Below are 27,080 nucleotides of genomic sequence, written 5' to 3' on the forward strand. Positions count from 1 at the left end.
TGATGACAAAAAAAGCTTTAATTTAAATAGAAGAAAAAAGATCACATTAAAAAAAATCTGTACAACCTTTAATATTGAATAACAGCTTTTAAATAAAACAATACCCCATACATAACTAAAATGTGATTTTTTTTAAAAAAAGAAAAAAAAAAGTGGGATGTACTATTTTACAATGTGTGTGCAAAAGCATTATTAATTGATTTCCTTCCCAAAACTGCATGATTCAAAGGTCAGAGAGCACTTTAGGATCAGCTCCCTAAGATAGTGTCTTTGAAAAATAACCAGGAATCCAATAATAAAATAGATTTATATACTTTTAAATATATATATGCATATATATATTTATATACAAAACACACCGTTTATAAACGGCAGAGATTCATTCAATCCCTTTTTATTACCGACACCAGGGACTGTCCAGTAACTTGTGCTTGCCTTACTCCAAATCAGAAAAAGAACTCCCTGTAGCTTTGGAGAGTTTACCTTAAAATGAGAGAGATGGAGACAAACAAAGAACAGTGATACAAATGTTTAGGCCAGTGGCCAAATCGAATCGGGATCATCTATAGGAGTTAGAGTCAAAATGATAAAAGGGTCATTGGATGACCCGTGCAAAGCATGTGAGGGGACAAAATGACCAAGTTGGATCTCGCAAAACAAAGTAAAGATTTAAAACCTGAGACGGGCAAGATAAAGCAAATGGTGCCGTTACCACGAAGAAAGAAGGTGGCTGCCACAAGGGCACACTAGACACACCTAGTGAACTCTACACCTAGTGTTCCACTAACGTTTATCATGAGATCCATGTGCTACCATGTATGAAAAAAAAATTCTAGGACCTGAAGGATTTCAAAATCATTATACTGATGTGGTGGTGATCACCACACACACACACACACAAAAAAAAACATTTTAAAGTTTAAGGACCTTGGTACTGTTTTTTTTACACCTCCCAAAACTTTAAAGGGTTGTATGGAGTGTGACTGAAGAATATTGAAATTAGATTTCGGGTCATTTTGCATGGTAATCTAATTTTTTGCTAACGCTCAATGACTTCTGAAGTGAAGAATTAACAATGACCTAGGTGTAGTGAAATATGAATATCTTTTGTTTAAGAATATATACTGTTAGGTACAAGTTGTCATTCTATCTCTCTGGTATGAGAACCACTGGGTGGATTTCCCATACCTTAATTTGTAGAAGTCACAAATGTGAAGCCCTATATGTACAGAACAACAGACCAAAATAAAGCAGAGAGAAAATGAGAAAGAATGAAGTTCTCCAACAGAACATTCTTATATTGTGGTGGGGATTTCACTCAAAGATGAAGTCATGGCCAATCTTGGGCCTAATTCCAGTTGAATGATAAAGCAAACTAGACACTAGAGAGTGTGAAAGAAGACCTCTCAAAAGGTCCCTAAAATCAGAGTAGCATTACCTTTCCAGTTAGCATCAGCAAATGACAACCAGGTGCAATGAACAAAAAAGCCAAACCCTCCACCTTCAAACAGCAATCAAATAAATATGTTTGTTTTTTTTGTTTTATACGTGTATATCTTTATTTGTTTTTGCAAAGTTCTTCCAACTAAAACGCTGGAGATTAAAGGTGAAAAGGAGCAGTAGTTTGGTTAGTTCCATTAGTAGTAGAGGGGATGTTGCAGTAGCAGTAGTATCACAGTAAGAGAAGCTGTACTGCAGATGCTTGCTGATCGACAGCAGTAAGAGGCAAAGGAGTCAGCATTGTATCCCTCCCACTCCAGCAAGTCCAGAGACCACTGGGATAGAGGGTAGGCCTTGGACAGGGCACCCAAAAAAAAAAAAAAAAAAAAAAAAAAAAAAAAAAAAAAATGGAGTACTTGGAGGAGTAAAGATATACCCTCTTTGTAAGGATGGTAAAACAAATCTGAAAGGTTGATCCTTTTGCTTCAGGTTTGAACCCTGGTCATATTCAGGGTTCTCCATTTTTTCCTCTCCTTAGTGGACTGTAAACTATGAAGGGAAGAGCACCAAAAGTCATGGGAATTGTCTGAGCTTAAGTATGTCCACATATGTATTGACATCTTTTCCCTGAAGGGGTGAACACAGTGGTCATGGGTTCTCAATGTCGACCAAGTTATCTGTGGACACTGGAAATTAAGGTGTCATTCTTCATTAATAATTGAATTGCTTCAATTTATGTCTCCAAAGTGCTGTACATGAACTCTGGGAACAGGAACTGTGGGTGGGGGATGGAGTAGGCGTATCTATCAAGATCCATGCCTGTAGAACAGTAATGGTGTTTCTTCCTTTCTTGTGTAGATGAAGACCCTTCTGACTCTTTTGGTGCTCAAGAGCCCAGGTGGATGCAGGGAGAGAGAGCTTTCAGCCAACAGTCTCTGCTACAGATAAGACTTTCCTTTTTGTTGAAGTTTCTAAGAACCTTTACACACCCACCATTACATAGAAAGAAAAATCTTTAGATTGTACTGGCTTGGCTTTTTTTTTGGCTTCTGAGCCATCAAGTGAATTTGGGAAAAAGAAAAAGAAAAAAAAAAAAAAAAAAAAAGAAGATCAGGAGGTTCACAACATGGTTTATAGCTTGGCCGTACACGGGGTGTGACCTGAAAGCTATTTTGCTGTGCAGCACCTGTTCCTAGAGTGCTCCCATTCAGGGTAAGCGAAAAATGCTTCAAAGAATATCAAATCACTGCAAAAGCACAAAGAGGATGGGGGGGGGGGGGGAGACAAAAAAAACAAAACAAAACAAAATAAAAAAAGCAGTTGAGGGTTAAGCTTGACCTCAAGTAACAGAAAGATCCCAGCTATCTTCAACAGCTAGATTGAGCATGGATTCACCAGGAGACCGGCTCCGGAGCTTCACTTGGTCTAGGCCTATTTGTGCAGGTTAGTCTATGTAGAGGCTCATCACAGGTGCTCAAGTAAAGGCAGTTCGGTAGCCTCCTCCCGTAAACTCGGAGGATCTGATGTAAGGGGTGTGGTCTCTGTGGGCACTGAAATAGCCACTGCATCCTGTGTTGGGCTGACCTCAGGGGGCGGGGCAGGTGGGACAGGCTGGAAAGCCTAGGAAACAGTCACATTAATAAATTCGTTTTACAAATCACCAGCAAGACTATAATTACAGCACCAACCAAACCAACTACAATTAACTTTAAAACCAAAACATAGAATTTTTAGCAACCTTTGAATTTAAAATAAATTGAAAGACAAGGAATAGTGAATGAAAATGTGAAGTCTTTTTTTTTTTTTTTTTTACTATTATATCGCTGTGGAAAAAGAAAAAGGTAAATAAGCAACTGTCTCCTCACCTGAGTGCGGATGCAGTGAGACATCCCTCCATCCCCTTCCACTGCCGCTGGCCCATTAAAGCCTTTCCTGCCAGACAAACTCCACTTGCTATAGAGGGCGTCATAGTGCAGACTACTTCCATGCCCAAGCCCCATGCTAATGCCCCTCTGAGAGGCTCTGTGGCTGGCACTGTCCTGCAGGCTGCCTGGACAGAAACGCTCAGTGGGTGGCACAGCCACAGATGCACTGAAGGACAGCTGTGAGCTGGACAGGTGCTGACCCAGCAGGCCCTGGATGGAGGAAGTGCGCTGGAGAGAGTTTACCAAGCCTGCGTCCATCCGGCCCTCAGATTGGCTAAGCAGGGTCAAGGGAAGGGGTTGAGAATGGACAGGCCAGCTCGGTCCAACAGGATTGTCAGTTCCTGCAAACAGAGAGTCAGGAGTTCCAGTACTGAAATGAATTTATTTTAATCTTAAGAAACACTTAAGAAAGGCATTGACTGAAATCTATAGGAGCTTATCTGAAGGGACGTGATTTTTATAGTAGAATAGAGCAGGTAAAGTCCTACCCATGGATGGTTGCACAGTGCTAATGTGGGACTGAGACACAGTGGGCGCTGTACTCTGGGGAGGAAATGCTGCAGGATTGTTACTGATGGAGGAAGATCCACCACCGCAGTCAGAGTCTTCGATATTCCCTCCACTGTTGCAGCCTGCACCACAGCCCTTCTGTAGCCTGCGGGAGAATACAACATGTTAAAAATAGAATAGCTGTGAAAGACAACAGAAGGTCCAGCTAGTTACAAGTGATGCATGCCGTCAGGAGCTTCTTACTGCATAGGGAAATTTAGATTGCAAATAAAGCACACTATGTCAGTGAAAACTAAGAAAGGGAAAAAAAAATGATTTTGAAGTCAGTGAATATTTTGTGACCTGTCCCAGCTACTGATGAACCAAGTGTAGATATTGTGGGGGCTTATGGGCCCTCCCCAGACGGACCGGAGCTGGCTGTGACCTCCAGCGTATGAGGTGGTGAGGGGGGAGACGTAGATGGGGTATCCAATAGGCTGATCACAGGACGAGTTGATCATGTTGCGCAGTGCCTGCTTGGCATTCTGGATGCTGCCACGCTCGGGGTTTCTGTTCCGCAGGAAGACCAGCTCCTGCTGCTGCCCAGCCCAGAGTCCACGCACACACTCTCTGTTCACCTGTAAAAGAAGAGAGATATGTGTAACGTCACACAGAGTGCAACTGCAAGAAGTCTAGACAGCTGGGAATGTATACAAAGAAAAAAGCTGCACCATAAATGTGTTTAGGCCAAATTACACGTGAAGGAAAAGCTTTGGTAATGAACTTACTACAAATGTTTGCTCTCTGATACACATGAATGATTTATTTGATCTTCAGAGCACAATGAATAGAGCTGGTGTCTTTACTGAATTTGATTTTAAAAAAATGTAGATAAAGAACAAATAACCCTACCTGAATGCAATGTCGAATAAATACATTTTTAGATTGATGAAAAAACCTGCTGTGGGTGTTTAAGGCATGTAGAATTTATTTGTGAATTACAGAGCTTGTGTTAATAAGTAAAAGCTGACACCTTGACAGCTGAATCAACAAAGATTTGGCGCTCAAAGCAACTGGCATCTGGTGGCCAGACTGTTTATTAAAAAACCTTTCCAGATCTATAATCGATTATTAGTATTTGATCATTTACAGCATGTTTTTTTTTCTTTTTTTCCTAGGACTGAGTGGCACTAAATCGTTTCTGAAGAATGAGAAACGCTGTGCTAAAATTCTATCATCAGTCCAGTTGGACTGATGCTGCTTGCAGTAGGAGGGAGCACTTCCTACTGGTCAAGTTTCGTGTCTCAACGACTTGCAGTTGGATTCCACAGTACATTTAAGGGAAGAAAAAGCACAATAAAAATAATAAGAAAAATCCTTGAAAAAACAACAGAGTATCAATTATTTGATCAATAATTACAGACAAATGATCTTTCTGGGAAATCCAACAAGCAATCCAATTCTGAGACTTTGATTTTTTTTTTGTGGAACATTTCAATTTTGGCCACCTTTTTACAATGATTTTTTTTTTTATTCAGCCAAACAATATTCTAATGATCTGGGTGGTAAAAACAAAAACATATAAGAGCAGCATTTGCAGTAGTGAGTGCACCTTTATAACTCGGAAGCTGAGGAAGCGCTTGTTCAGCATGATGATCTTGTACTCGTCGCTGCCATCATCCATGACATGACGCAGGGCCAGGAGTGAGGGCATGTTGGCCAGAATGGCACTGCGCCAAACCGGGTCTCCTTCGTGAGAGATCAGCATCTTCTCTTCATTAGCAGTGATGGCATCATACAGCACAGCTGGATCCTCATACTCATCCGGAGAGGTAAAGTGGTCCTAAACACACAGGTGCGAGTAACAGACTCGCTCTTTCTGAAGTCTGATATAGAGCAATTGTCAAATGCAGGCCTATTTTTGTCTGAGCTATGAATACACAGCAGAGCTATCCCAGAAACCTGATTTTAGCTGAATGAAAGTGGAGGCTAGAGGTTTACCTGGTGCAGTTTGAGGGACATGCGCACACCAGGCGCTACCACACGGTTCAAAAGGTCCATGTCTGCAAACACCCACTCATCCCTTGGTGATGTGATCCGGAAATCGCCTTTAAACAAAGCGTGGAGGCCATAGAGGAATGGCTCCAGGCTACAAGAGTAGAAATTCAGAGTGGAATTCATTTCTCTTTTATAGGCCATCGGTAAAACACAACCTGAACTATTAAAAGTCAATCGTTACCTGGCAGACATGCTGTGGGATGCTGTGCCAAGAGCCCTGCGGCCCAGAATGCAAAGCCCGAAACAGAGCGTGACCAGAGGGGAGTCTCTTTCACTGTCCACAGGCTACAACACACAACAGCAAGGGAGGGAGAGTGAATAAACCATTAAGACACCATATGTCCTCACATACCAAATTTCCACCAGTGGTGTTAGTGGTGGGATCTAACATGCTTCTGCCACAAAAGAGTTAGTTCTTATCCTGTAAAACTTTACTCATTTGGTACAACTAGTTGGATGCTGGCAGCCTCAAATCAAAAACATGGCTTAAGAGAGGTACAGTGAGTTTCAATGATTTGTTAAAAGGAAAAAAGCTTAATTTCACTTAGCTAATGCAACTCCTTCTATATGAAAATAGAAGGTGGATTTTATTATTAATCTTGCAGCTGGGAACTACTGTCAGAACTGCTGTTACAGAAAATCAGAATTGAGCATTCAACAGCTCTGTGGTATATTAAAATGCATCATCAGTGGAAAAGATCTGACATTAGTCTATGGCCCTATTCTGAATAAGAGCAGTGCTGGGAGGAGAGACCTTATACTGACCTTCTGTCTGCGGCTGTTGCAGTACTGGATCCAGTCCAGATAGACCATGCAGTAGGCAGCTGGGGTGATGCCAGAGGCTCGGTGGTCATAGTCTTCATCAATATTCAGGTTAAAGGTGGGGTCACTGTCAACGTAGGAAGCACTGAGACACGGTTTTAATGCCTCCTGCACCGTCTCATTGGACAGCCACTCCTCCAGTTTGGGTGAGCGGCTCACATAGTAGATGATACTCTGCAGGAGAGACTCAAATTAGTATTTCAGACTCAGATTTGTGGTATGCTAAAAAACTGTCTTATACCACTATATTTACTAAAATCTAAACTGAATAAATAATAATACAAAAATTCTAATAATTTTGCAAAAGTGGACAGAAATCTCCTGTGAGTGGAATAATGTGAGCAATACCTTGACATAGTAGGTTATCAGAATCTTGCGCAGGTCAAACACCTGCAGCATGGAGGCAGCGTTGTTGTCGCTGATGCTGTAGCCTTCCAGGACATACTTGGTAGCAGCAACCTCCCATGCGAGCCAGCGCTGGCCAAAGGCTGCGTTGAAGGACAGCATGTGGGGTAGATGGCCTGGCTCACAGCAGCAGCAGCCCTCATCCTCCTCCACACCCTCAGTGATTGCCTCCACTTCTCGCTGCTGACAGTATGTACCTGTTTGATCACACACGCAAGGAAGAGATGGAAATGGGACCTTACTACTGAAGAGACTAATGAGTACACAATCAAGTAACATGTTTAAGGATTGTTAATGAAAAGATCAATAGTATAAACATAATTGTAATTATATAAAACAATAATTAAAAAACATTCTACCAAATGCAGAATAAATATATTGAAAGCCATAGATTTAAAAAAAAAAAATATCTTGGGAAAATGGTTTTGTAAATTCAACTTAAATAACTTGTCAAATATGACCTTCATACGATTGAGATGTTCAGCTCACCTCTGAACTCCAGGCCTCTGAGCTGGAAGGTGACAAGCCCATTCCCAATTTCGATAAGGTGCACAAGAGCGTTGAGGTAGTCCGATGCCAGGATGAAACAGTCCCCCGTGCTGTAGGTGCCCCAGCGGCCCAGTAGCAAGTCTCCACACAGAGAATGCTGCAGTGAGCGGGTCAAGTGCTCATAAAAGATAGAGTTTAGGTTGTTGTCATCAGCACCTTTATGTGGCAGAGAAAGGAAGTCAGTGAAGAGGTAGGAAAGGAATTACAAATGCTGATGCAAAAACCCTTATGGCAACACTTACCAGGGTTACGGTCAAGCTGAGTGGCCAGGCGTGTATTAGAGTGATCTACCCTTTTTGTGCTGCATAGGGACACGAAGGTCAAAAGGGGAAGTGGTAGGGTAAAATAATTCAAATACCAAAAAAAATATTTTGTCACAAAAAGTAAGCACTTACTTGTAGTCCCGCTCCCAGAACTTGACAGGACGGGTGTAGGAGGTGACAAAGACAGCACTGCCCAACACAGGATTGAGGGGAGTGGAGAAGAGAGCAGAGAACACAGCCTGCACAAACAACATGGCCGAGTCTGACAGCACAGCAGCCGTTAAGGAAAACAACTTACTACCAACTATAATAGAGCAAAATAATTCACTCATCAATACAATAACATTCTACATGCAACAGTTTTAAAGTATAATGCATATATCATATCATGACTGAGAAGACAAATTATTAGAAAGGTCAGGCTTCCTGCCACGACACACGAATTAATATATCATACACATACGGACTGGCTTTGCTTCCTCCAATTTTTCGTCAAATACTAGTCCTATATTCTGTTTTCCGGTTACATTTTTGTCTTGCATCATTTCACATCATTCTACCTGATGGTGCAGCTCTGTGTAAAAAATCTGGAGGATGTTTTCGGAGGCCGACTTTAAAACACAAGAAACATGATGGACTAATGTTAACCTAGCTACTTTTTACATTTTAATAAGACTTGTATACTTTCCGTTATGGTAACACGGACATGAAGTGGCGTTCCTTGCACGCACAGACATATTGTTCGACTTACATACCAAGATTAAGGTACATATAAATGGTTAACTCATAATCTACAATATAAATGCACTCTGTTTGAAGAAATTCTATGTAATAATTAACCCATAACCAAATTCAGCACTTAATTGTTAACAGCATTAATAACAGTGGAGGATACGGGGCACGGCAAACGGCTGGGCGAAGGCATGAAACGCAGAGCCCCAAGTAATCTGCCATGGAGCGATGTAGGTCAGCACAAACCGCAGCTTATACAGTAGGTCCCACAGCTGCACGAACACAGATTATTAGGTAAATGAAGCACAGTAAAACACTAAATATATTCTACTGGTACAAAAGGGAGACAAAAAAAAGCCTCCGCTAATGCTACTAAATGCTACAATGATGATAAAATAAGTGTCTGAGTGGAGGGTGGATGACATCAAACCTTGCTAAAGAGGATGGACGTGAAGTAGTAGTCGAGCAGGAAGGTTTCAGAGAAGCGTGGATAGTCGAACTGGAAGAAAAGGGCGGTGAAGCAGAGAGTGACGTATTGTTGAGAGGGTGTGCAGAAAGAGGAGCGAAGCAGCTTCATTCCAGCCATGGAGATGAACAGAGCTCGGCCACTGGGCAAATAAGAACATTAACACTCATTACCAATCAAAGTCCGAGCATGAATAAAATGCTGACTGCTTAGCCTGCAAATCATTTTAACTCGCAGTATCTGGGTATCTTTAGGCATTAGGAATTTCAATTGACTGTTTTAAGAACTTTTAAATGCCATCATTAAACACTGAAGACAATTTATACAACTTAGAGCTACACAAATGCTTAAAAAAAACCCCCAAAAACAAGTAGTTATTGGTTTAAGTCCACCTTGTCAACACATTATCATTGGGAAGTGTGACTGCAGGATTTCCACATAAAGCGATGGTCACGCTAGGATTTAAGTGTGTGTATTTTTGTCGGACGCCACTGCAAATATGGGCGGGAACAGGATATGACATCATGTCAAAACTCTCCAAGTTGTTTTTATAATCTTTCAAAGCTGTATTGTAAAGTACAGGATAGCTTGATATTGTTAAAATGAGCATTTCCATTTTTAAATTATTATTATTTTTTTTTGCTAAAAAGGTCATAGTGACATCGCAATCATCTATTGGTCACACGTCTTCACGTGATACGATTATGCAGGTCAGAGTTAATTAGAATTCGAAACCAAATAAAAGCCTAAAGGCAAATCTAAAGCCTAGCGTGACCACAACTTAAGACACATTTTGAAGTCAACATTTAGATTATTACGTTTGTTCAAAGCTTGTTATTTAGCTGCCTTCTGTATCTGTACATGTAGGTGTAATGTGTGCAGCTCCTTTGAATATATAAAATTCACAAATACGGATATGTTCATTAACATCACATTAAATAAAGTTAAAATTGTCATCAGATATGAACAAAAGAGCAAAGGCTGATTCATCCATGTAAATCATGAACACTGATACAAACCAGTCTGCAGTTGGAAAAATAGTTAGTGTGTAACAAGTCTTATCTAATGGAATCATGACCAAATTATGTTTTTAGTGGAGCTTAAAGAGGACTACAGCAGCTTTCTCTTGTATGATATCAGGCTCTTCGTTCATGTCAGAATTTAAAGGGTGAGAATTATAAGGGTTAATAAAAAAACAATAGTACTATACAAACGTGTTCTCATTTCCAAGACATCATTTGCTAAAATTAAAAATACTTAAAACCTTTGTGGTCTGAATTTCTCACACTCAGAGTTAAGGCCTTAATTTCCACAAGATTTTAACATTTCTCATTATTTAATGACCTGCATATAAACTGTAGAACTGAGATTCTTAAGTCAGCAATGAGTATTATTTATGTATGTATGTATGTATGTATGTATGAGAATGAACTTACTAAGTGCCAGGCTTGTCAGGGTTCTGGCTTATGGTGTGGGCCTCTGTGGTCAGGGAGTTGAGCACAACTGCAGGGTAAATAAAGTACTTCTCTACACACTGGAGCCAGGCATAGAGCTTCTCAAACCACATGAGGTGAGCTGCATCTGTAACACACAGGAACATAAAACATGTTGTTGCCTTTCAGAGACAACTCGTCGAGTGCGTGTGTGAGAATACTCACCCCGAACCTCAAATTGGCTGTACTCGCGAGAACGTAGCACTGGGTGGGCCAGGCAGAACCAGGGCAGCTGTTTGCGAAACTGAGGCAGTAAGTAGTGAGTGAGGAAGCCCACCACCCCAGCCAGAATATACAGAACAAAACTGAGAGCAGGCTGAAAGAGAAATAGAGAGAACTCAGGGACCAACCACCAGGCATATATGATTAAACAGTAAACCCTATCCTATTTTAAAAAATAAATCTGTGTCACTTAAGATGATGGACTTTTACATAGGTCCTAAGTCAAATATCTCTTTTTAAAATAAAAAAAATAAATAAAAATAAATAAATAATAATAAAAAAAAACACCCCACACACACCTTACTGTGGGCACACAAATTAAAATCAAATCTGAACCATTACATTAGGATTTAGCAATAATACGCCCCACTTAACTAACTATCATTTTATTTTTTCACTATATGATACATTCCCAGCTTAAGTAAGGCCTTACTAGAGCTAACAAACCTGCAGAGCAATAAAGACAGTACTGGCACTTATGGCAAAGCTGATAATGGCCATGAGGGGACACATGACCAGGTCAGAGTGTAAAATCTCCTTCTATAACAGAGAAAGAAGCAGTGTGAGAATAAGAAAACAGACTTTCACAACCAATGACCACTTTTTGTTTTTATAATTTTTCCAGCAGTTATAAGTGAAGGTACTGAATGTCCTGAATACCACAGAGTTGCGCAATTTCTCTGGCAATGGGTCCTTGATCTCCAGAGGAGGCTCCTCAGGAGTCCTGCTTTCCAACTCTGGAAAGAATTTGGAACGGACCAAAGACCTGCCACACCACAGGGAAAATAAAATATTAAAATGAAGTTAACATCAGCCTCAACACAGACACCAACAAACATAGATGTCTGAATGAGTGGAGCATTCAAATGATCTTCAAGCTGATACTGACCACAGCACAGTGGGATCACTGCTTTGTCTGCTTAAGTGGTATGATAAGGCAAGGAGGAGGCCACAGAATACAGAGAAGAGCACTGGAACATGAGCCTCACCCCATGGGGCCTACGTACAATACAATACAATAAAATGTGCATCATGACATGATAAAATCAGCTTCTGTAGGACTCTTTGTAGCTCAAAATAGCTCACTTACATTGATAGCACCAAGGCAAAAGCCATATACCAGAGCTGCTACTAACACACTGCGTAACAGACTGTAGAGTGAGGACAGGGGGCTTGTAGTGGCTAAAACACAAAGACAGATTAGACTGTGGACTAAAAAGGAGTACGGTCTATGTATGTGTGTATTGATTTCTTACCAGTTCCACCAAACATGTGCATGTCAACCTGCTCCAGCAAACACATGAGAAATGTGTTGACTTGAGGTAGAAGTCCAAAGAGGAAGATGACTGGAAAACACAGAGTGAAAACTGCAAAGAAAACAAAAAAAAAAAATAGGAAGAGAGCAATGTGATCATTCTTCCCGTGATGAGATTTTGACATTTACTAATATATAGTTCTGAAAACTACAGCCATAAATGTTTCTTTTTAATACATCAACAAGTAGCAGCATTTTAAACACAAAACAGCTTCCTATTCACAATATAATCTATATACTATATTAAATTACGTATAATAGTGTTGCAGAACTAACTGTGCAATGGAAAACCGATAATTATAAACAATTGTTAATCATTTTGAATGTATAACTACTAAGAAGATCTTGTATAATCTTACGTACTTTTGAATGTAAGCATGAAAACATAGTTATGAAAAAATATGAAAAATACAGTTTGTCACAAATAATTAGCATTTTATTCAGGTGACTAAAACAAGAAAACAAACATTCAAATAAGCATATATGTAAAATGCATATGGAAAATTCCAATAGTATTTGAACAGTAAACCCAGACACCCCACGAATGTGGACGGAGGATGTGGAAATGAGTATCAGGACTTTAACAAGTGACAAACCTATGAGCATGTCTCTGGCACACAGCAGGAAATGCGCAGAGAAGAAGGTTACTCCATAGAGAGAGAAAGGCTGAAGGTTGCTGGAACGGCCAACAAGATCAAAGACCCAGATCAGCACACAGCACAAGCAGAAATACACCGGCCGGCTGTACACGATGATCCAGTTATGGCCCTGTGCAAGGACATCATACAGGGTTTACCGAGAATAATCTTCCTACAGGTAGCTGAAACAGCTCTCTGAAGCAGTGAGCAAAATAAACAAACGAACAAACAAACAAATAAATAAATAAAATCCAGTGGGGTCGTGTGTACTCACATGCATTGGGGAGGCTGCGTCAGGTTGCACGCTCTTGAAAAAGACAAAGAAGAATTGGTAAAAACGTACAAATCAATGTACAAACTACAAAACTGCACACTCAAAGTGTATTAGCATGCGATTTGCTGTGTCTGAGCTCACCTTCAATAAGGAGTACTGGCAGCTGGCGATGACTAGGCAGAACTGGAAGACCCAAATGTCCCTGAAGAAGCCATGCAACAGCAGCAAGAAGCCAAGAAAAGCCACCAGGCTGGCCAGCACCACCGCAAACACATTCTCGCCAACCCGCCGATTCCTGCAGTGCAGATAGCCAAAGTAAACATACAGAAATACTGCACCCTAAAAACCTTTTAAATGAATAATATGATATAAAAAAAACCACAACAACAACAAACCCACACTAAATGACTAACAATAATGCTATCACTCATGCAATATTAGCTTTCACAACTTCATATGTAATTATAGATGGATAAAAATTATGACTGGCCATACTTTAATTACTAAAAATATTAATCACAGGCAAATTGCTGAGGTATAAGATTAAAGCACTTCAGGACATGATGTTATCTTAAAATAGTCAGCTTCATTATGGTAACACATTGCACTACCACACACTGATTACTTTCCTTTAACAGCCCATATAGTGCTCTATTCCTTACTTAAATATATTAAGTTTAAATTTCTTTTCCAAAGAATATGCCAAAGAACTGAGTAGAACATGCCCAAACATTTCAATTTTAAGTATTTCACACATAAGCCCATAAAATAAATATGATCCACCTGGTAAAATAAACTTTAAATATATTTCAGTACACTCCACAGGCTGATATCTTATAAATACATACAATGCAAGGGTCGGTGTTTAGAAGATATACTCATGTAAACTTATGTACTTGTGGTATGTGATGCCAGCTGGGGAGAAAATATGCCTTCTCAAGATCTGACCAATATTTAAGAAATAGTATGCATTCTCTACTTTTCCATGACCATATAATGAATGTGGTTTCCGTGGATGAATGAAAGCATTGACAGAATTATTACTATAAATAGACTATACATGATCGATTCTATAAAAATGTGACGCTGTATAAATGTCACTCACCTATCCAGTAAGGCCAGAAGAGCCAGCCGGTCATAGCGCACTCTAAGCCACTTTCCCGGCAGCACCCAGAACTTGTAGTACTGTTTCGGTTTGGCTTTCTCCTCTATCATCAGCGTGTTCTCCTGAGATTCCTGCAGGGACTCATGATCCAGGTCAAACTACGGAGTGAGAGAAAAAACAAGAACCACCGATTTAAAACATGGTGGATAATCCAAATCATCAAGGTGCTTGTGAGAAAACAAAGGTTGCGGCTCACCTCAGGTATCTCCAAGGGCACCCTGCGCACCTGCATGCCCTGGAGGACCACAGGTCTAGGCTGCAGCACGGACAATGTGGGAGCCACGTCCTGCACTTCAGTGGAGGTAAAGCTGGAGGACTGGGACTGTCTTTCACGCTCCCTGGAAAAAAAACACAGAGTTTAAACTTTGAACCAAGTGACCACAGGCTAAGGTTTGGATAGGTAAGAAAGGCTATTTGATTGACACTTACTGCACTGGGTCCTCATACCCTCCTCCTGCAGGTCCAAACGTGTATGATCTTTTTATACCTGGGGAATAATGAATTGTTTATGAAAAAGTGGCTCTCTCGCACTAAAGTACACCGGAATGTGTAGTTTTCAAAATAATATGCATTGAATAATTAGCTGTTATGAGAGAAATAAAATACCTAGCAACATCACCCCACTGTTATCCACGAATGCAAGGATCTATAAATATGCATGACTATGCAAATGAATCTCCAATTTTCTTGACATACCAATCCAACCACTTCCCCCTACTAGCTTGATAATTCTATGCTACTACCAACATTGCAATGTTGCTGCTATGAAAAGGCAAGGTAGCATTTTTGAAACTGAAGAAAACACATATGTGCACCAGCACTAGAGAATTGTTGATGGCAGTATAGTAAATTCAGTTATCGATTTGTGTTTGCTGGTCAGATTCATTCAAGTGATAAAAACATTGAGCAATGAAGTCTGGTTTTACCACTCTCATCGTAAAAGTAGTGCACAGCACCCTCAGAGGTGTCGTCAAATGTGGACGCTTCATGCACTCCGCTTCGGGGGAGCAACAGGGAAGAGGCGAACTGTAGGGCTGTGGGGAGGGCACGTGCACGGGAATGGGACGAAGCACGGGTCCGTTGAAGATCTTGGAGGCTGGGTGGGGAGCCCATGGTGGAGGGGGGTGGAGTGGGGTTACTGCCTGCATTATGTCTTCTGCGGATGGCCTGCGTCCTCTTGACACTGCTTACAGAGTCCCGTTTACTTCCTTCCTCAGAGGCCAAAGCTGCAGAATACACAGGCTTGCATTAAGCCTAGATTAAACTGCAAAATTACTTTATGAGATAATGACAGACAGCTCAAACAAGCTCTTAAAAAGTACCAAAACAGGCTAAAGAATGACGATGCATACTAATAAGCGTCCTTGGGTTATTGAGGAGTAATTATAATGCTTTTCAAGACTATACATCAAACAGAAAACACAGTGTGTGCGGTCTACCTCCTCCCACAGCACCTTCTTCCAGCAGTTCTCCTGCCCTCCATCCGGTCTGGTTTCCAGCCCACGAGCCTCCCAGGGAGTCGAGCCTGTGAGCCCTGGGAAAAACCTCTGCGTGTCCAGTGCGAGCCTCCAGGTCAGACTTTGACATGGTAAGGGGCCGTTGAGCAGGAGTGGAAGCTGCTGCTAATGGTAAAATGGTGGAAGCCAGAGTTCCTGTGCTGGTGTGGCCTCCACCAGCACCATCCATGCTGAGCACCCTGGCATGAGTCTTGGCACTGGCCGTGCTGGCTGAGCGCTGTGCACTGCGAGTGTGTAAGGGGCCTACTGCAGCTGGCTCTTTCCCCTCGTTGGGACTAGGCAGCTGTGGAATGGGGACAGGTTGAGAGGCAACTCCAGGATCTGGAGAATAGCAGGAGGTAGACGAACTTGAGTCATCCTCATCCTCGTCATCTGAACTGAAGCGGCGCTGTGAGCCAAGGCTGGAGGCAGCGCTGGCATCACTGCCATCATCCTCATCACTGGAGTCCTCGAACAGGCTTCCACTGTAAGCTTTGGCGCCTAGCCTGCTGCGCACAGGCACATAGTCCCTGCGTTGGCTGCGTCCATGTTGACGGCGTCGATACGAGCCACAGTCAAAACTGCTGCTGCCAGCAGCACCACGTTTACGTGGTGCTTTCCTGCGCCCGGGCCGCTGGGCCACGCTGCCACCAGCACGCAGAAGTTTCAAGTCTTTGGGCCGCACCACTTGCTGCTGCTGAACCTGCAGGGAAAGTGGCTCAACCAGCAGGTAGGGTGCAGAGGTGACAGCCAGGGCGGGTTCTGAGCACACCAGACCTGAGGGCACAGAGCCAGCCTGGCGTGGAGGTGGCACAGGGGGCATAGGTATGGCTCGAGCCTGATTGCAGGCGTCTGAAGGGCCACTGCTACTAGAAGGGGACGAATCTTGCAGGGATGGGATCTGTCCCGATGCATCCTCACCCTCCACGAGAGTTCGATCCAGGCCCTGACCAGGGTGAAGCTCTTTGGAGGGAGATCGTAGCAGTTCGCTATCTGAGAGATCATCTGTGTCGCTGCCTCCCAGGAATGCAGGGTCATCTGGCTGCTGGCAAGACCCCTTAACCAGAACTGCAGAGGAGGGCATAGGGACAGACTTGTGGTGCTGGCCCAGCGATGGACTTTCAAGCTGTGTAGAGTCTGTCTTCTCACTGCGGTAGCTGCTGACTGTACTCAAAGTCTCTCGGTCAGTGGCCACACAGCTGTCTGTTGATCCAGCTGTCAGTGCCACACCACTGTGACTACATGGTTGCTCTGCTCCAGGTCCAAAGGTCACTGGGTCAAGTCCAAGCCCCAACAGGTTCTCACTCAGTTCTTCGCTCAAGCTGCTCTTGATGAGAGGGCTGAGAGGTGCATCGCCCAAGCTTTCAGACTCTGCCGAAGGGCCGAGTGGGGAATAGCCACCCATTGCAGGCTCCTCCGGCCTTCGCTGTGCCTGCTGCTCCAGCACATTGCTGCAAGCCACTGCTGGATCCTTCTCTTCTCCATCCTCCTGGCTGGATGGTGAGGGGGGAATGGAGGGGCAGTCTGGCAGGGGCAGGCTCCCAAAGCCTACTGACTTCACACCACCCACTCCCATGAGCCTGGGAAAATCCCCAGCAATGGCTGCAGCAAGACAGGACTGAACCACACCACTGGCTCCTGTTGGGTCACATACCATAAATAATCACCATTTTGTTTTATGCCGTTATACCTTCTAACAGAGCAACCTGACCTTAAAAGCAATAGCACTGTTGTTCTTAAGGTTAAATACTTAAACTACGGGTGTACAAACTGTGCCATTGCCTTAATGGTAATACTGCTTGTTGGTAAATGTACAGTGAAAATATGTTTTGGGCCCTACTGATTGCATCCTGACAGTTGTGCTGAAGAACTTCTCTGTGTGTCGAATTCAGACCATCACCGTCTTGCTCTTGCATCAGCTCTTTGAGGTCTGGAAAATGCAGAGAAGCATGAAATTAAATCTGTTTCACTCTGTCTCGGATATAAACATGTACTCTTTAGAATTTCTGTGCTTTCAAAATTGAATTGCTATTATGCTGCACACACCTATACACAGCAAATCTAATTATGCTGGCAATATTAAAGATACAGACCTTCATGAATAAATATGCGTCAACAAATATACATACCCTTAGAGCTTCCAGGGTCCTCAAGTTGTGGTAAAAATTCCTGTGAAAAGTAGGCAAAAAAAACAAGCAAAAAAAACACCCCCCCCCCAAAAAAAACAAAAAAACAAACAAAAGAAAAACAAATTGTTACTTTACCACTTTGTACACAAATTTTAAATATTAAAACTATTCTGACAATAAAAGCTTGTTTTTAAGGTAGAATTTATACAACTGGAATGAAATACTTTATTCAAAAAGTCTAACACATGTACAGACCAATAGATTCCAGTTTTGCAGAATTCACATACTAATTCTGAATTTTCATGTAGATGCAAATCATATGTTCCTAACACAAGATTTTGCATGTTCTCTGTAAAAATAATTTGTCCAAAATAAATATGCCTAACAGTCTAAAAAGATGTAGTCAGTCACACAGAGCTCAACAGCAAAGACAAGGATTATCATCACAGACTTAATGTGTGTCATCAGATTTTGCCGAGTAGCTGCTCAGTGCTTTCTGGGTTTTATTCTTTGTATGGTAATGCTGGGTTGAATTGTTGGAAAAAATTTGCTCTTGTACAATGAAAGTGCCCACAAGTACACTCTCCACTGCTTATATCTATAGAGAGCCAATTTTAATATGTTATATATATTAGTATGGGGATGGGACAAGTATTGCTACCCACAGAATAGTTCAACACAGAAAGCTTATAAAAATGGCATAAAGCTTTTAAATATTGCAGATTTCTAGAAATAGCAAACATTTTTTTAAAGGCACAAAATAACCTCTCTAAAGGCACACACACAAAAGTCTGAAACATACTTATAACATATAAAGTTTATTAAAAATAGTGCCAGAGCCCCAGGTGAAGGAGCACCTGCTCTCCGAATAGCTCAAATGATAGACACACTCCGAAATAACTGCTGTGTACTTTATTTAATTTTTTCGGAAATAACTGCTCCAGAAGCTGTGACGCCGATAAATCGCACGCTGAGCGAAAACCAGTAGAAAACTAGCGATCAGAAAAAACTTCCAAACATGCAAAAACCTGCTGTATAAAGTTCTAGAGTTATAAAGGAAGACCACTAGAGCGGAGCTGCTTTTTCCTGATAGTTTCTCTGCACGGCCCTGTAGCGCTGTGCTGATTGGCCTGTACCGCTGACACACAACTCAAGACGCACGCGTAAAAGGTTTGCTTGTGCTGATTACACGTTTGATTTTCTCAGCCTCTGAGTGGTCAATCATGTCGAGTTTGGGCTTGTTTGAAAGCTAGAAGTATCCACAATTGGTCCAAGTGGGTGTCAATCAAGTTAGACTGCCCGATTATAATTTAGGAGGATTTTTCAGCATAGAAAACATAGAAACATTTGTTGTAATTTTATCTGTAATGAGATAAATGATACATAATTTTCAATTAAAAGAACATTACCATACGCAAAGTATGTATTAAATGACACATTTATTCAGGTACAACACAGAACCACCCGTTAAAGAGAATCCCTACTCCCTCAATGCGCGGCTCACATTTAGTATCGGCTCATCTCGCTCGGGACCTCGACCGAGGTGGCACTACAAAAAGTACCAGGTACTATCCACAGTGGAAAACCCCCAAAAAGCAAGCAGAGTCGAGCCGTACCATGTGTTCGAAAGGTACCATTAACAGACCTTTCTACTGACTCTGAAAAACACCAGAAGAAAGATGCATAGGATGCTTGCTTGCCTGTGTGAACATGTCATAGGCTTGCTGCAGGGAGACATGAGGACTACAGATGAGGCCAAGCAATAAACTGCAATGTCTAATGCAAGACACCTAAGACAGTGTTACAGGGAGGACAGCTGATCGTCCTTGCAGTGGAAAATTACATGCAACCATGTGCCTGCCCGCCCCCCCAGACGTGATTGAGAACTTGCAAATGCCTTGGAGGAAGATTGAAGTAACATCTCACAGCAAGAACTTACTGTGTGCAAGTGGTGGTGCAAGAACTTACCGTTACTTTTTCTATTGACCCCCCCCCCCCCTTTGTTCAGGGACTCATTATTCCATTTTTGTTTGTCAAATGTCTGTGAAACTTGCTCAGTTATGTCACAGTTGTTGAATGTTGAATATTTACACATTAAGAAATTTGCTGGAAATAAAAGCAGTTGAATGTGAGTGCACGCTTCTTTTTTTGCCGGAGTTTATATCTTGCATAAGTATTATTTCTGGAGCTATAAACTGCACATCTCTCTTTACATTGTCAGGAAGAAAAATTATTGACTCCCTCATACTCTCTCATCTGCCCTTCATAATCAAAAAAGGATCTCAAACAACACAACCCAGATAAAGTAATCAAAGTTCGCAGATGCAGAACTTAGTTTTGACTATAAATAAATTTGGCTTACTCAGTTTTATCAGGAAAGTGTTAAAGAATTGGGGCCTTGGTCCATAGGTTTTTACATTAGTAACTAAGTAAGTAACTTTAATTATTACTGGGCATAGTGTACCTTGCACAGATAACTAGTATACCATCCCACATATGCAACTGAGGTTGTTTAGCTTTTTTTCTTCCAGTACTACAAAGTGACGGACCACCAAAACATCAAAGTCAAAATCAATTGCTGCATAATCTGTATAGAAAAAAATACTGAGAGAATTAGCTTGCCACACATGATGAGCTTTGGATGGATGTGATCACTGCCATAGCACAATCACATAATTTCTGGTTTACATGAAGTAAAAACATCAGTATAAAAATTAAGCTGTTTTTGTAATTGTTTGTGATTAAATAGCTTTAAAAAAATCTAATCTATATGAAATCCCCAAAATTATTAAATAAATGCACTGTAATGCATGAGTGTTAAAAACGTAAGCAGGGTTTTACTGGCATTAAGTGCTAAAGACCATCCTCACCGAAACCTGATTCAGCCCAAACAAGGAATGCTGGGAGCTGCAGCGCACTGGAGGGGTTGAGTTCACCTTCCTGAACACAGTCATCTCCACACCAACACCACTACCCCTGATGAACACACATACAAGCACATAGCTGCTTATCATCATCATCATCATCATCATCATCCTCCCCAAAGACTAAAGACTGATGCTATAAATAATAAAAGCTGCCTGGAAGCTTTTATTAACAAGGTCAGATTCTCACAGTGCTAAATAACCAATACTACTATAGTACTTCACCAGAAAAGTTTCTGCACAAGTTGTTACTATAAAAACGATAACATAACATATTAGAATGAATACATTACATAAGCCTTGCACTTGACATGTCGGTCAGAGCTGCTGTTATTATTACTGAACTATTCTGACCAATAAGGATTGAGAATTCAGCAGCGCTGTGGTATAAACAGAATGAAAAACCTCACAGTTTAATAAAGTAATGCTGGGAAGCCCCAGAGATGTATCTGTGTACCGGTGTTGGCTGCTGTCCTGAGCTCCAGAACCATCGTCACCTTCCTCCACTCTCTGAAGGTCTGTGGTCAGCGATGCCTGCCTCTTCTCTACAATCTCTCCCAGGTCAAACATCGCATGCAGGCGAAAGTTCACCACCTTTATAGCAGTGAAGAAGATGGCCACCACAGCGCAGTACGCCCCTGCTACTACTACGGTGGGTGGCAGTGCCTGGAAAATATATGAGGAAAAACAGAGCACAAGAATAAAGATAAATAAAGTCTCACTGGAGACACTATCAGAACCAGGGGGGAAAAAAAGACAACAAAAAAAAGAGAACAGTCAGGCCATTTCTAATCTTTCTAGAGTTTACACTCATGAGTGGAGTGGTTAAACTAGCACTGTCGTGACTAACGAACTCATGATGATTTCATCAGAGGAAAATATTCCTCTGACAAACTTTTCAGATTATAATACTACACATGAACACCACAACCTAAAAGTATTCATCACATTGTGATTACCATAAACTTTACAATTTAGAAAATGTATTTCAGTCTAGTACTTGAGGACTCAACCCACTTCCCAGTGTTGTTTTTGCTTGCAGTCTTTAACAATCCTTATTCAGTTTTGACCTGTTTTACATAAACAGGTAGGGTCATGTATTTGTTTACTGGAGTATCTCTGGAGTATGAATACATCATGTCACTAACTCTTACAAAATCAAGGTGTCCCAAGAACCTTGAATCATATACTGTAGTGTTGATTCACTGTTTAGAAGAATTTTATCACATTTGACAATAAGGACATAATGTAAACCATGTTACCTCAAATGTAACTCTTGTTTTTCAACTATAAAAATCTTTACATTTAAATACTTACGATGGAAAGAAACAAGAAATTCACTGCATGCGTTACTTTACAAAGCTTAGCAATTGTGTAGGTATTTAAGAAATGGTTCTGGTGTCTGACGTTTGTGTGTGTGGAGCACAGAAGCCAATTACACCAGAGTGTTTTTACAGAGACTTTGAATCAATGATTCATCACAGAAATATTACTAGTATTTGACAGAGGATGGCGACTCTGAGGTTGTATTTTGTTACAACAAAAAACACTTGATTACACTGGAAATGACAAAAGAGTAGAAAATAGCACTCTACGATTAACAAGATGAGCTGGTTTTGTTGTTTATTGTAGAAATTCATATGACAATATGAACAATAATCATAAAATGTGTGTGTTAGGTTAAGACATCAACACTGAGCAAAAACTTTCAGAATGACTTCAACAAAACGTCTTTTGAAAAAATAGTACATATTACTATGGGCAGTGTCATGAGTATAACTAACACAGCTTCAATCTCAAGTGTTGTCAAAGTGCAAAAAATGTACAGTCTGGTTTTTTTTCCTTGTATAAATAAGAAAAGGCAGGCAGAGGAACATAATCCTCTATTAGTTTTACAAACACAAATCCACTGAAGTTAATTTGGTAATTAGCATTCCACACAACTCGCCTGGACACGTCTGCCAAAACATCCTCACCAGTCAGACCTTTAGATTTCTCTGGTACGTTTCTTTATTCGCTAAATATGGCCAAGAATAACATTTTCAAAAGATAACAACCAACCTCATTTCCCCACCACTAGTTTAAAAAAAATATTTTTTAAAAATTAAGAGAAAGACTTTTTTTCTGTCCAATTCAGGGAGCATACGTTCATCTGAAAAAAGCTCACTGTTGCAACAGACTTTGTTTTCCTGCTGGAAACCAGTGTTTGCGCCACAGAAATGCAGCGAGCCAATCTGATTGCAACCTTCAAGATTCTGAAGCTTTTGGCCAGAAAAGTGTACAAGTCAGAAGTGGGTGGAGCATCAAAGACTGAGACTAGCCAAATATAATTATGTTGTAATGTATGATTATGTTGATTCTGAAAAATTATCATCAATGCAGATTTTTGTATTTGACGAGTTGTTTATTTAACCAACAACAGAAACAGGTTATAATTTTAAACAAACAGATCGAGTTCACTTTCAACATGCAGGCTACTTGCTTAAACAGGAAGTCAAACGGAGCAGTCAGAGAGAATGCAGGAAAAAGTTTTAATATACCAAGTTCGCATGAACTTTAACGGGAATTCACAGTGCGAACGCAAAAAAAAACCCCCCCAAAAAAACCCACAAGCGCACTCTTTTTTGTCATGCACACCTGCAACACCACAGAAGAACTCGTGCATCTCCATAGACTAAACTTTGATGGCAAGAATGAAATAGGAGTAAAAAATGCTAAACCTAACACTGATAGTGTCACTCAAAAATTAAAAGCATGGCATGCATTAAACACAGACAGCAACAGGTCGATGACACACAAGCATAAAAAAAACGAAAGCTCAGGAAAACTCACTGCCTGGTGAATGAAATACAAACAGTTGACTTCATAGCCTCTTATTTAAGTTCAGTGAAGGGGCTTGAACTTTTTTCCCCAATATGGTAGTAAAATGTGTAGCAATTTCACAGTTTAATAATGAAGCCTGTTTAATTTTGGGCCATTAGACTTAATGATGGGACGTCTATGCGATTTACTACCGTTTAGATAAATATGTCGAGAGAAAGATTGATTATAAAATTTCAAATAGCATTTGTTTTAAATACACAAATTCATTATCAGATGATTACAATTATTAGTAATTGTAATTGGTTGTTGATATTATAAGAGGGTATAATCATTAAATTAGTCCTGGAGGAGAAAGTCAGTAGAGGAGCAAGAAGTGAAGTTGTTACTCAGACTTCATTTTGCTTTATATTATTGGGGGGTGGGTTCAAATTGCCAAATTATATTGGTTAGTGAGATTCTCATTTATACGCCATCTTTTAGAAAATTAATTGATTATTTAATCATTAATTATAATCCATTTTTGACTATTAAAAAAACATTCGTTTTTTTTCCAGCCCTAATTACCCCAAGTCTATTCTAGAAATGGTGTCACTCACTACCAGTTTCGATTAAGACACACACACACAAGCTTCAGTTATCAAGAGCACAGTCTCTAGATTGTAATAACAGTGTAATTTCGTATGAAAGTTACATTCACACAGTGGACTGTCAATATGTCAATTTTTTTCTCAAATTTTTTACGCTTTTTCTGTCAACATGCCAAGGTAGATGACGCTGGCGTAATCAAAAGCAGTCCCTGATACCATCAATCAACATAACAGGGCTGACAACGCCTACACGAACATTCTTTATTTGGAAGATAAAACAACTTCCTGGTCTTGGACCTTACCACCACTCACCATGTACAGAAGAAAAGGGAAGGCCAGAAGGAATATCCAGAGGTAGAGGTGGAAGCAGTTGGAGAAGGTGCTCTGGTGGGGGTCAACATACCAGCCTCCGGTCAGCGAAGCCCACACCCCTTGCCGCAAAATCTGTAGTGCTTGAGAGCCCATCTTTTCAGTACCTCCTCCTCCACGTAGCTCAAATCCCTCCTTTCCTTAAAGTCTCTGCTTTAACACTTCCATTGGCGATGACTGCTTCATCAACTCATCAAAGAATCGTTTCCCCCGATAATGATAACGCTCACTGATTGATTGTGATGGACAGAGTCCTGATCACATGCTTCTCTGTCTGGCCTTTGCCAGAGGAAAAGGTGTACTTTGAAAGATGACCACATGAAAACGTTTCTTCTGAGTGACCAGCAGTCTGGGTTTGGTTTCTTTACAGCGGTCCAAAAAAAAAACGCTTCACTAAATACTAACATTCAAAGTAAGGAGAACCTGCAGGCCTGCATATGTGACATTAAGTCAATTAATCAGTCCATGAGTTGAGTGACATTTAGACCTAAACACAGAGAACTGAGCCAGCTTTAAATATAGGATTTGCTTATATTGTGCGAATTGAGAAATTTCCAAAGATATGAAAGAATAAAAGAGCAGGAATATTATATAGGGGTTTAAGACTACAACTTCTTCAACATCCTGAGATATCCAGCATCTCCAGCTTTCAGAATAAAGCTGGAAACCTGGTCCATTTTGTAAAGATATGCAACATTAAACACGCAGTAATGCCAAACTTCTTTAACATCATTTATTACAGCTGGTTATCCAGCTTAATATCTCACTGTATTGAGGCACCAGGTCTAGGCCGGAATAGCATTAGCCACCGTTTTATCACCTCATTCTAGCTCATCCAGCCTCACTAAACTCCAGGACTAGCTAAACCTGTAGGATAATTCCAACTGCTTTTCAAGAACATTACAAATTCATTTCATTGAATTATCCAGGTCCGAACTAGTGTCAGCAAGCCAGTACTGGAGGTCGGTTAACGCAACAGAGTTAGCTAGTCCATACAGTACAGTATAGTCCTTTAGCCTTGCTAGCTAGGCCACTTTCTCATAAACGGGATTTATTATATACGCACATCCACAGCGCTAAACTCACACACGCATATGCAGTAAAGACTAAGCAGCCTCGAGATTAAATAACCGGACATTATCAGCACTTCTGTTTCATGAGCTAGCCAGTGAACGTGCCTGCTATTTCCTCAGCTAGCTAAACAGATTTCTGGCTGATCATTGCATTCTATGGTGCTAGCCAGGTTACCCAATAGCCTGCTAAATCCCTCGAGTCAGTCAAATTATCCGCGAGTGGAAATTCAGCTTTCTGCTCATTTGCTGTTGGTTACAGCGGCCAGTATTTTTGGCACGTTCTCCGTCGCGGCGTTTGATAATTCCTGAAAAAAAACTCGTCTTTCAATCTGCTAATTTCCACTGTCGAATTCATCCATTCACACAGGTAGCAAACACCCACTTACCGGAAGTGAAAACGTCTTAAAAATGATTGGCTGAGTTACCGATCTGTCTTGTCATATCCGAGCGCTGATTGGATGTTGCAGTGAGCGTGTGCTTCGTAACCTGCTTCCTGTTTCACCAATTGAGCATACGAGCTGTGTTGCCAGATCCTCGATGTTAACCACATCGCTTAAATAAGCATCTCGACATAAATGTCGAATTATGCGTCGAATTAGTAAAATTCACTTTTCATTTAAACGTAACTACTTTTTGTTATACGTTTAAAATTGACATTTTAATTTAATCTTGACCTCTTTTTTAAGTTCAATTTTTTTTGCATTCATTGAAAATAGATTTTAAAATTTAAACTTGGTTATTTTTATTTAAAGCCCACGATCTATTATTTTTTAGATATTGTTTGTATTATTGAAACTATTTTTTTTTAATTTGACGTTGACTTTAAATCTGACTTATTTTTGTCATGACTATTTTATTTGAAGTTGACACTTTTTTAAAGAAAAGTTGTCTTTTTAAATGACTATTTTATCGAAAGTTAAATGTTTTTATTTAAAGTTGACCTTATTTACATCTGACTCTATTCATTTTAATGCAGCTTCTTTAAAAATTGTTTAAAATGTTTTTATTTAAAGTTGACTTTTTAAAGGTGTCCTGCACTGTAAATTGCAGCACAGTATACACATTTTTAAGGAGAAACAGAAAGTTTCAGACAAAACTCTTTCAATAACTGTTGTTAAAACATAGCACTGACTCAATGGGGACAAATGAATTAAAACATGTGCAAATGTTAAAACTATAAACATTTAAACATGCAAATATTTTAACTATGGATTATTATCCATTGTTATTATTATCCATTATTGAACAAAGTCATAAATGATGACACTGACCTTGTTACTTGTTACTATTGAGAGAGTGGATGTTAAGACAAAAATTACTCTTTTGGTTCTCGCTTAAGATCCTAAACATTCATTCATTCATTCATTCATTCATTCTTCTTGTATAACCACTTTATCCTGGTGAGGGTCACATTAAATCCAAA

The 27,080-nt window shown here is 40.5% G+C and overlaps 1 protein-coding gene across 2 annotated transcripts; it reads right to left on the reverse strand.

Annotated features, from left to right (window-relative positions):
- Positions 1-26,032, reverse strand: LOC108279110 (pecanex-like protein 3). Of its 2 annotated transcripts, none has more exons than XM_017493092.3 (34): positions 24,528-26,032; positions 21,263-21,471; positions 20,752-20,857; positions 17,882-17,921; positions 17,593-17,682; positions 15,711-17,390; positions 15,183-15,482; positions 14,686-14,743; positions 14,453-14,594; positions 14,197-14,354; positions 13,233-13,386; positions 13,092-13,124; positions 12,776-12,947; positions 12,121-12,231; positions 11,955-12,046; positions 11,754-11,863; positions 11,525-11,630; positions 11,312-11,404; positions 10,808-10,958; positions 10,586-10,730; positions 9,114-9,291; positions 8,847-8,955; positions 8,084-8,213; positions 7,931-7,989; positions 7,629-7,844; positions 7,083-7,336; positions 6,678-6,908; positions 6,094-6,197; positions 5,856-6,003; positions 5,467-5,697; positions 4,218-4,492; positions 3,854-4,020; positions 3,306-3,706; positions 1-3,060 (listed from the first exon to the last, which is right to left on the reverse strand). In XM_017493092.3, the coding sequence occupies exons 1-34, from the start codon at positions 24,678-24,680 to the stop codon at positions 2,905-2,907; spliced, it is 6,762 nt and encodes a 2,253-aa protein (XP_017348581.1). In that variant the 5' UTR covers positions 24,681-26,032; the 3' UTR covers positions 1-2,904. The 2 variants fall into 2 exon arrangements, with proteins under 2 accessions (XP_017348581.1, XP_017348580.1); XM_017493091.3 differs by having other exon boundaries at positions 15,696-17,390.
- Between the last annotated feature and the right edge of the window lie 1,048 nt (positions 26,033-27,080).

Source organism: Ictalurus punctatus, chromosome 18 (assembly GCF_001660625.3).
Source record: "Ictalurus punctatus breed USDA103 chromosome 18, Coco_2.0, whole genome shotgun sequence".
In the NCBI taxonomy this organism is placed as follows: domain Eukaryota; kingdom Metazoa; phylum Chordata; class Actinopteri; order Siluriformes; family Ictaluridae; genus Ictalurus; species Ictalurus punctatus.

What these genes read in the sequence shown, in the direction of transcription:
- LOC108279110 (XM_017493091.3), bottom strand. Translation starts at nt 24,680, where the DNA reads ATGGGCTCTCAAGCACTACAGATTTTGCGGCAAGGGGTGTGGGCTTCG. An exon ending in CTACTTTTACGATGAGAGTG is followed by an intron (nt 14,744 to 15,182) that starts GTAAAACCAGAC and finishes ATTATTCCCCAG; the next exon opens with GTATAAAAAGATCATACACG. An exon ending in TTCATCAGTAGCTGGGACAG is followed by an intron (nt 4,021 to 4,217) that starts GTCACAAAATAT and finishes ATTCTCCCGCAG; the next exon opens with GCTACAGAAGGGCTGTGGTG.